An 11,490-nucleotide genomic window follows, 5' to 3' on the forward strand; every position below is an offset into this window, starting at 1 on the left:
CTCCCTTCAATAAATGTTAGTTGGAAAATCACTTAATAGTATGGCCAAAGAACTAATATTTTAATATAACATTTCATGTTTTCTGTTTCCTGTTTTATTTTGAAAGTTCTTTGTTCTCTCTTGTGTTGTCTTGAAACAGAAAACATTAAACTTAACAGATAGTTCAAAAACACATGAAACAGAATCTGAAATTAATATTTATGGTAAGCATTTATCCTCGTTTTCCTCTTTAGCTTTATTAGTGTCAATAATATCAGTACATGATATCAATATGATCAGTAAAAGTAGTAGTAGTGTTAAAACAAGTAATAGTTTAACCATAACATGGGTAGTACTGTTGAAATGCCTTCCTTGTGGCTCAAGCTGCCACACTCCATTTGCAGAATGTGTGTACATTTAAGTCATAGTTATTCCACTCCTTTTTCATCCTTTTTGACTATATTATACAAGAAACTGTGACAAAACACATAAGAAGTGTGTACAAAAGCGTCCGCCTTATGACTGTGCTGTAACATAATGTTATGCAGTGTCCTCATTTAACAGGCTTGTGTTTTTCTGTTTGGATAGAGACCTTATAAAACATGTAATCTGCCCACCTGACTGAAATGCAGCATAGTGATAATGTTCGCTCAAGAGCTTAACTTTGTCACCAAAATTGGCGAGTTTCAGGTGATTATTTTTTATCAAGTAGTTTTTGGTTAAATCTTCCAATAGTATTAGCAGGTTTCCTCTTTGACACCATTGTTGTAAATTGTGTTAAATTCAAAGAAATCTCATTGAGCTCTGGTATCTTGTGATCCCCATAGATCATTATTTTTTACTTCCTAGAATAAACAGCTCATTGAGCTATAAAAGAATAGATGTATATTTATAATAATATATACAGTACATATAATAGGATACCTCCATAAATAGAGGTATTGTGTTGCATTTTTCACCTTCATAGACTACATTGTATCTATTTGTTAGATTATATTTCCGTCATTCCCAAATAATTTAACATACAGATGTACGACAGGATTGCTAAAAGACAGATTTAAACAGAGGAAACACTTTATTGCATGTGAATACAACATTTAGGCATCCTGTTTTTAAGTTGCTCGTTACATAATTGCTGTGTTAATTCTGTGCCATTTCTGGTCAAATGGTCAGAGCCGCTTCCTGTTCTGCTGATCTCGCAGCGTGTGGTGGTGAGATTACACACCGCCCTACCAGAACACACTTTTACGCCATCCATCGGGTAGAGACCGCGTGTGCCATGTGAATCACATTCTCCCAAAATCAGAAGAGGAACAGCTCCGCTTGCCTTTGAAAAAAAACTGAATACCAGCAGCAGTTCTCTAAATTAGGAATAGTCTCTGCAAACAGATGTTCCTCTTGCCTGCAGTCTTTAAAACCCATTCCATTCTGCACACAGCCAAAGATTAGCATTAACCTGGCTTAATGAACTTTACACTCTGTTGCAAGCCTGCAGGGATATTACAACAAGTATATTATGTTTATGTAATGTTTCCTCTTATTTTTAACCCACTAGAAAAAGAAAAAAAGCAGACAGATAGTGTGGTTACAGTCAAATCTAATATTGTCTGTCTTTTACAGTGTGTGTTTTATGTGTCTGTGTGTGTCTACCAGACACTGGTCAGGATTGCTCTCCTCTTTAAGTGTTTTATTAGTAGTGGGCAAGATGGGAGGAATGAAGCGTAAGATTGGCTATTGACCTGCTGATTAAGCAGTAGCCGTTATTGCTTAAACTAATCATACCTGATGGATCCTCCAGGCACCCAGGGAACAGAGGAACGGCATCAAGTCCTGTGTGTGCCTTGTCCTTTCTTTGTAATAGCATCAGGCATCTGGTTGACCTTTCCTTATTTTTTAATTGCAATATCACACTCTGGGTGGACGTGTGGTCCATCAGGGATCTTTGCATTGATCTTATAACATTTTCTTTTGAAGTGGATTCAGTTTTTTTTCCATAGAGACGGCAAAAGACTCCAACACCGTCATCATATCAGGGTCAAGCAGACATTTATTGTGTTGTGAACTCGCCACACATAAAACACCTGCGGAAAAAAAACAGCAAATAAAGGAACAAGGTTTCTATTTAGCACATTATGATAAAGATAATGATTTCCCGGTCTTTACACTGCTGTCTTAAATCGACAGAACTAAAAATAAAAAAAATCACATTGCGCATTCAATGATATTGTACATATAGTAAGCTATTGTAAAAAGCTCATTCAGAAAGAAGAATATTAATTCAGTGTGTTGCAGTTTGTTCTCTGCTTTACGGTTGCCCTAAAGGAATAAGTCAACATTTGGGAACAGGTTCTTATTTTCATTCTTGCCTCTTGTTTGTCTGTTAAATAAATACTGGAAACTAGGCTGGCTAGGCTGGTTCTGTCAAAATGGAACAAAATCTGGTCACAAAATAACATCCCAAATCCCCAAAAAAGTGATTTTTTTCATAATATGGGCACTTTAATCTCTGTACATAAATTGAAGACAAGTCATTTTAGGGGGGAATTACTGTTAGGGAATATTTCTTGGCTGGGATCAGTGACAACAGTGATGACAAGATTCTCTCTGCACCAGGCCAAGAAATATTCTGTGGTTTTTGTACAAATTAAACAAACAAGGTATGGCTTGTTCATTAGCTTTAGAGGGGCTGTTAGTTGGATTGTGTTACCTTTTCAGAGCCATGTTAGCTGTTTTCTCATGTTTCCAGTCTTTGCGCTCAAACTAATCACACATTTCATGTCCATGAGCTTATATGAAGCTACTGCCTTCTACCTGTAGCCTCATATTTAGCGTGCAGACATGAAAGTGGAATCCATCTTTTCATCTAAAGCTCGCCAAAAAAGCAAATACACGTTTCCCAAAATATCAAATTATTCCTTATTAAGAGTATGTCCTATTTCATGAAATTGTGTCATAAAAAGCACAAAGGTAAATGGTTTTGACTTTCCCTTATATGTTCTGGGCTCATATGCCAAAAGACGTTCATCCACGTGTAGTTTAAAATGTACCTAATATTGTGATAAAGCAAAAAGGAGATGTAAACATTTGCTTACAATTTAATGTATTCTCTCAAACTCAGAAGAAACCCATTACACCTGCATATTTGATAGAGAAGAAGAATTCATCACAAAAGCAATATGAAATCGTTCACTGCACATCATATCTGAGTCGGCACAGTTGCTGGCACTATGTTACATTCTGCCTTGAAGTGTTTTGGCTGAAATCCAATTCAGAATCAACATCTAAGAAATGAGCCTCTGAATGCGAAGGACTGCACCGGGCCTGTGATACTCTCCAAGCTGCTTTTCTCATTAGTCATGTTTGCTGTATTGTTTATGAGAATGATCTAAGGTCACTTGTAACTGACTGCACGTATCACAAAATGCTTTTTACCTTGCATTTCCAGCCAGTAAGCATCTTACGCCACTTCAGGCAATTGACTTAATGCAGAGAGAAAGTAGAAGGTGATTTTGTCTTTCTTCCCATTTTTGTTCATTCCTTTCTATCCTAATCACCCCTCGCTCGGGAGCTCCTTTGGGCCTGATGCTGAGTTCGCTAATGGATATCTACTGTCCCTGAGCCGCACTGTGTAGACAGGATTTTTCCTCATTGACTATTGTGTTAGGTAAATCCTCATTGAGAGTGACTGTTCTCCATGACACTCAGAGAAAGGACTGAAGAGAAGGAGACAGTGACAATAGTACTAATTTGAGCTACACTCTACTGAACATTGCACATTAATGTGAAACAGCTTTGTCTATACTAAATAAAATAAAAAGGAGATGTTGCTTGGCCAGTCAGATATTCAGTGTACATTTAAACAAAATCCAGAAAAACAGATAATCCCTAACAATTAAAATAAGTCTAGATTCAGTGCGGCCAGATGGTTCAGTTGGTTGAGTGGGTGCCCATGTATAGACTTTTACTCCTCGACGCAGCGGGTCCAGGTTCGACTCCGACCTACGGCCCTTTGCTGCATGTCATTCCACCTCGCTCTCCCCTTTCATGTCTTTATCTGTCCTGTCAAAAATAAAGCCCAAAAAAATCCAAATCTAAATCCATGGTAGTTTTGGCATTTTTGTTAGAAACTATTAATCAAATAGTTGATGATTATTTTTCAATTGATTTATTGTTTTAGCTTTACTAACTAGTATAACGTAGTAGATATACTGGTACCACTTTCTAATTCCACTCAGGCTATATACGTGGCTAATGACTCATTATTATCACTTTAAATACATCAGTTATAAGTCGTTTCTAAGCATAACTTTTGCCAGATGGTTAACATGTATAACTTTAGACTTGAAAACACATTAGAAAGTGTCAAATCCACAATCATTTATATAATTTCCCTATGGATTGATAAACTTAATTCCCCAGATCAGTTCAGCTATATTCATCCCTACAGGGACAATTCATTTAGTGGCAAACACAGCACATTACAAAGCAATTAAGCAACAAGAAAGAAAAAATGAGAAATACAAAGGAAATAAGAGGCAGAGGGTTTAATGTGGTCAGCAGGGTTCCAACAGTGCTGCTCAAGTATGTCATATGTGAAGGGTAAAACATTTCCTGAGAGTATTGGTGATAGGTCAGCCAAGTGTGCCTCCTCCCCACATCTCACCATGACCCAGCTACAGTCTGGCTGGTTGTGGCCCACAGAGCTGCACAGGCCCTCTGTTTAAAGCTGCAGTGCTTCCTTCCTGAGCTACAACCAGCTCCCCTACAGGGCCTCTGTGACATTAAATCCAATTATAGATTTCTTTAAATGTCAATTTATCCAGCGGGGGACTCTGGCCTTTTAAAAGGAAAAACGTGATCACTGTGTTCTTCCTCCTCTTCTTCAGTCTTGCCCATGGCACTTTGTCCCGCTGTGATACAACCATGCTGGATGTGTTCTTACTTGACCTGATGTAGTACTGTTGTTTTTCTTTGCCCTCTTCCTCCTGCTCTCTCCGTGCTGACCTCAGGATACACCCCAGCCCGACTGCTGGCTCCATCACAGCAGCCTCCTCAGTGAGCACCATTCAGGGCAAACCATCACTCCGCCGCATCAAGGGCCGCATTCACAGGAGCAAGAGCCTGGACAGCATTGATCTCCTTGACTCCAATGTAAGTAAACCTTATTAAAGGCGAGGCCAATGTGTTAATGAGCTGTACCACCAAATCACAGACACTATGATGCATGACTAAAATGTACAGAACAAACATCATCATTAGATATATTTGGTTATAGTACTGATGAATGCAAACATTTCCCTCAGGAACATGTTTTAGTAGTGAAAAAGTCTTGCATTTAAATGTCTCTGTGTTTGGGTAACTGATATAAATCTACAGAGATTCTTTGATTAAATCCAACCACACACCAAATCTAACACGAAAAACATTTGTACAAAGCAAGATAGGATCTATTTGTCTCGGGTAAAAACATAAAAGCAGTGAGATACACAACACACAATGTTGCTTACATACAGATGGCAAATTGTAGAACATTTAACGAATGATCATCCCTTGCAAATAGCAGATCATTTTCTAAGTCCTACAGGGCTCTTGCATTCTCATTGGCTGCAAGTATGAATTTTGCTTTGATGAGTGAAATTTGTCAAAATGTAAGTAATAGGAAAATTATATTGCAAATTGTAGCTCTCATATTGCCAATTTGGTGAAACAGATTCACATTTTACAGTTTAGACATGATGACAATGCTTTGTTTGAAGCAGTCTTGAAACGTTTTGTTGCACCACACTCCACATATATGATCACCATTTGGATTGTAGGTATCTGCATTGCTCCTGTGTCATGTCTATTGATTCCTTAATTAAAGGAATTGTTCAACATTTGGGGAAATATGCAAATGACATGTTGTGGTTTCATGGGGGGTTTACACTCTTTTTTGAACAGATCACACAAACGTACAGTATATATATATACATATAACGTGTTAGTTAGTGAGCTTGGGAGGTGCTGGTAGGTTGATTTTGTTACCTTTGGACAGAGCTGTTTCCCCCATGAGTCCAGACTTTGTGCTAAGCTAAGATAACTGGCTGCTGGCTGTAAATTCATATTGACCCCACAATGATGAGAGGGGTGATGATCTTTTCATAAAAACTCTTGTGGTATTCTCAAATGCATTAAAAAGGTAATTTTCAAGTTTAACATTCACTTTATTGATACTGCATCTAAGAGGAAATTTGGTTTTAGTATCAATGTAGCTATTTTAATGACAGACACATGCACACACACACACACACACACACACACACACACACAAACACATACACACACACACACACACAAACACACAACTTTCATCCATAATCACATTCAGATATGAGATGTCTTGATCATTAAATAGCTCAAAATGTTACAAAATGCTTGAGGTGAAACTCTTTCTTGTCTTTATACACAAAGTGATGATGAAACATCCTTTGCTGAGTGTTGTCAGAGCTCAAATCAAAGCTTTCACAGTTGTAACACATGTACTTTTTTGCTTCCGGACAGAGTAGGTGAAAAAATCATGTCATGTTGACAGCTCAGCTGTTACCTGACTGTGAATTCAGCTCAAACGCTTCATGTAATTTCAGTAAGGCTGGTTAGTAAGTTATTGATGGTCTCGTAGGCTGTTGAGAACAGGAGAGTTTTGGACAAAATATCTTACAGCTGTTTTTGCTAATTACAGCTGCTTGAAACCATTTTAAACTAGTAGAAAAAAGTTTGAAACAACATTTAGTGTACCCAGAGGGTTTATCTTTATGTACCTCATGTGTAAGTAACGACTCTCAGCTTAGTTGTTGCAGTGTGTCACAGAGCGTTCTGTTACTCGTGGCATGCTGATTTATTAACGAGGCAATTAGTCTAAATACATACGTGTTGCTCTGTGAGGCTGCTAACATGCTCACAATGGCAATTATGTTAAGCAGATGTAATGTTTGTTATGTTCATCATTTAGCATGTTAGCATGCTTATATTGGCAACTCAACACTAAACACTAAGTGCAGCTGAGGCTTATGGGAATGTCATACATTTTTTGGTCATTATGTCACTAATTATTTGGTCATAAACCAAAGTCTTGTACACAATACATTTTTAACTTGACAATGGAGCTGATGTAAAGTCAGAGGATCACCAAAGTTATTACAACTAATCCTGAGGGTGACATCAATGTCTCAATATAATTGTAATTTCATGGCAAAAGTCAAGACACATCACTCAAAACCATAAATGTCAATCTCATGGTGGCACTAGAGAAAAAGTCAGGGGACACAATGGGCACTATTAATATCTGTACCAATCTGTGTCCCAATCCATTTAGTAGATGTTGTTATTTTAGGTACGTGAATATTTGGACTTGCTGGTGGCGTTAGAAGAAAGGTTAGGGAATCACCAAAGTCAGGAGGATTTATCCTCTGGGTGACATGGATATCTGTATCAAAAATAATGGCAATATGTGTGTCTACTAGCTGTTGAGATAGAGTATTCCACAAAAATATCAACCTGCTGGTGGTAATCTGGAGGGGATCATCAAAGTCTTTAATGCTGGACTCATCCTCTGTACACCATTAAGTCTGTACAAAATGTCATGGAAATCCATCCAATAGTTGGTGTTGCCCTCCCTATAGCTGTGCAACTAACTAGGCTAAAAACTGTGACAGTATTACAGCATGAGAATGTGTTTTGTCTAAATCAAAAAAGTGAATAGCAAAATACTTATATTTGAAAAGTTATTGCAAAATAACCATTCAGTTCCTGTCTATTGAACCAGACATTGGACGGTTTGAGCTGTAATTGACAGATTAGTGGTGGCCTTGATTTTGAGCCATACACAGCAATCATAAGCCTTCATCTGAATGGTAAAAGGCAGTGTAGTGTCACTGTATTCAAATATTTCTGCTCTGTAAGTCATATAGATAGCGATTTGCCACTTCAATGTCATTTGTCTTAATGGCATGCCACTCAGAGGACGCTTTGAACGGCCCAGGAGGCCACTATCTCACCAGAGACTGAGAGCCCAGCTAAAGGCTCCCGGCAATTCCACGGTATATTTCTTTTGTACAGGCTGTGTGTGCACTAGAGGAAAACTTGCTGACTTGCTCAAATGCAGCTGATGGAAGTAACGGTCCGCCTTACAGTGAGTGATGAGACTGCAGGATGCTGAGCCGAGGAGCAGTTTCCATTGCATCCTACTAAAATGTCACAACAGACACAACACTGCCTCTAAGCCGCTGGCTGATCTGCGGTTGTTTTCTAACAGAATCCGGAATCCTGATTGGCCATTTTAATAGAAAACTGAAGATATTAATCAACTGAGTGTGTGAATTTAGGTCTATAACTATCATTGCCCATCAGCGTATGGCTAAATATTCAATAGTAGTTAAGACTTTGTTTATATTGATTGCTTCTTTTGATTGCTTTTCTCTCTTGATAGTCAGGGGAGGACTTTGGGTCCTGGCCCACTCCCACTGTCATTTCAGTTGGCAAGCATCGCAATTGTTCACAGAAAGCTTGAATCAGATTTTAGTGCAAAGGCTGCAGAAAGCACAACAGAGATGGAGAGAGGGGGAAAGCTACAGTCTTTTATGCACCCATTGCCTTTGTGTAGAGCAGGAGTCTTTTTCTATGTTCATCAACAACACCTCATCAGCATTTCTTAATGTTTTAGGGAGATGCACCGGTCCATCTGTTGTTCTAGTATTACACAAAAATCGTATTCTCTTTATTATTTACACCACTAGTCTCACATATCCAAAAGTTTGTGATTTTTCTCTTGTTGTTCTAAAATAGACAACCTCAGTGATCAATGATAAGAAATAGTAAACTGTCACCTTTTGCAGGGGATTTGCCATCTCTGTGTGAGTAATACATGGATTAATGCTGAGATGATTCTAAATATGCAGCTTATTCAATTCTTAACAATGGGTAAAACATGTTTTACACACAGTGTGCATGCAGTTTGGATGCAAAACTGAGGTTGCTGTTTACTGTTTCATGTGTCTTGAATTTGGGGAAAGATCTGTTTTTCCTGCCCTCTCAGCTGTTTTGGAAAATATTAAAGGAATGATTGCTGCAGAGGCTATAACTAGGCGAGTTGCACAGAAACTAAGATGGTATCAGCAGGAGCAGATGCAACTAACTAACTAAGCTAAGATAAAAAGCGCAATTAAATTAATTACTCCCTAACAGATCAGGATCGGTCACCAACTGGGCCTTGAGCTTTGCCTTGGTCAAAGTCCTAATCTCTTATTAGTTCTGCTCACCCCATCCCACCTCTAAAATCCCATCCTTGGCTGCAGTGTGCCGTGGACAGAGGCACTCCTCCCTAACCACCACCAAAAAAAAAAGCTCCAGCGTAAGCATTTATTCGCTGCTCAGTCTTTGGAAAGTGCTGCAGATGCATTTACGGAGAGAGCAACTGCAGCTGAATTAACCAATCTGCATATTCAGGGCCTGTTAGAGTGAGATTGTTCCCGTGTGTTGAAGGCGTAGAGGTGCACAGTGGGAGTGGAGGGCTGGACCTGACTGAAACACACCACAAGGCTGTGGAAAGAGACAGAGGGAGGAGGGAGCAGAGTGTGGGGGGTGGGAGCAGGAGATTTATCATGACTAACACTGTGGGAGGCCTTATTGGAAGGAGGGGAAAAGGGGGGCTACGATTGGGGCAGCTGCTGATTTTCTTTTAGGTATAGGATAGGTTTGTTATGTAAAAACAGAGTTGAATGGATGATTTTTTTCTGTTCTTTAGGTGATAAGCCCTTGGGGATGGTTGGAGGTGATGGATGGGGTTTGTATGTGACACTGAGGTGGAGCTTGTGTGAGCATGTGTCAGCATGTGTGATGCATGTGAAGGTTGCGCGTGTGATCCCACAGTCTGCGTGGAGGAGATGGCAGATGTTGGGTATGTTTCTGGAGGCTGTGACTCAAGAGCAAGGCGTGTCTATGTGTCCTCTGATTGGACATATGGCAGGTCACTGTAGCTACTCATACACTGTGTGTACCATTATGAAACACATACTGTAGCGATACATTGACTTTTAGAGCCTCTGCAGCAGAAAAACTGGATAACTGTAATGTTTTTACATGTGTGATTATTAAGTATGTTTCGTGGTTGCTGTTAAGTTTATTTTATATCCATTGGTAAAGATGTTCTAAAATGGATTTCTTGTAGCTCTCAGTAACACAGTTGGATCAAAATACCCTCTTGTTCCTTTCCTAAAGAATAGGATGGGATTATAAAGAGCAGGGACCTTGGTTGTCAGTGGAAGGTTTGAAGAAAATGACTCATGTTTATGAATTGTTTTTGTGGTCGGGTTTGTGCCCCTCATCAACAAAAAAATCGTTTTGAAGAGAGAAGACTCAAACCCACATAAATCCCAACAGCTCTATTGACTTTCCCACATGATGTATGTCAGGAGGAGAGACCTGGGCAGTAAGCACCATCAGCAGCAGAGGATTAATGAAAATGTAGCACTACACTAACATTACATACAATATACTCAGTTCCAAAAATACACTCTATACCACAATAATCATTTTTCATTATCATTTTTGGCTTATTTTCAAGGAGGACTTGATGTCCATGTTATCCCCCACCCCATTTGAGCAATTGATTGTGGGGTCAAGTGAAGGACAGCCAGAAGGATGATGTAATGTTTGTAGGGATCAAGATGGTGGCCATGATGGGGAAGTCAAGCATGAAGAATGAAACACTAGAAGGTTGTCCCAAGACAAGTTAATCAATCACAGGATTTGAGGCTCATGGTTGTGTTCGTTCTGCAGATTACATTGTCTGTTGATTGAATATAAGACAAACATGGACGGTTTTGTAGACGTTATTTTGTATGAACAAAAAATGAGATTTTACAGGCAGCAAATACACTGTAACAAAATTTCCTGTTAAATTACAGTAAACTACTGGCAGCTATAATTGCCAGCTTGAAACTGTTATTCTACAGTAAACCTACTGTGATCTACAACAACAGTTTAGTACTGTAAACATTTTACAGTACTAAACCGTATGGCAAAGAAACATTACAGTATTATACTGTCAGCTTTGGTTGTATTTTTACTGTTATTTTACAGTTCCTACAGTATTCTCATTAACGTATTACTGTAAAACTGTAGAATATGATCTTCATATTGATATAAACTAGTGATTTAAAAGTTTTACAATTAAAAACAAAACCCCTAAAATAATATTAATAATAATAAAACAGATGTCACAGAAACAGCTCAGACAAGAGATGGTCTTATAACATTAGGCATTTATTAAAGATGAACATGTTCAGTGTCTACAAAATTCATAAAAACACCAATATAATTCAGAATGTGCACTATGACAAGTGATGGATAACATTACATCATTTGACTGTGTATTTTTTTGTCCCCAGGTCAAAAAATGTCTGGTTTGACTGTTTCTTGTACTCTATGCAAAGCACAGAGTACAATTTATCCGCCAATTCACATTCATTTAATCTT

General features: G+C 38.6%; 1 protein-coding gene across 11 annotated transcripts in view; it reads left to right on the forward strand.

Moving 5' to 3' along the window:
- tjp1b (tight junction protein 1b) overlaps nucleotides 1-11,490 on the forward strand; it is a 66,394-nt gene that overhangs the window by 13,130 nt on the left and 41,774 nt on the right. For all 11 annotated transcript variants that reach the window (XM_034880013.1, XM_034880015.1, XM_034880018.1 and 8 more), the window contains one exon: nucleotides 4,989-5,130. In XM_034880013.1, coding sequence (XP_034735904.1) covers nucleotides 4,989-5,130 — 142 coding nt within the window. The remainder of the gene's footprint in view (nucleotides 1-4,988; nucleotides 5,131-11,490) is intronic.

This window comes from Etheostoma cragini, chromosome 8 (genome assembly GCF_013103735.1).
Source record: "Etheostoma cragini isolate CJK2018 chromosome 8, CSU_Ecrag_1.0, whole genome shotgun sequence".
In the NCBI taxonomy this organism is placed as follows: Eukaryota; Metazoa; Chordata; class Actinopteri; order Perciformes; family Percidae; genus Etheostoma; species Etheostoma cragini.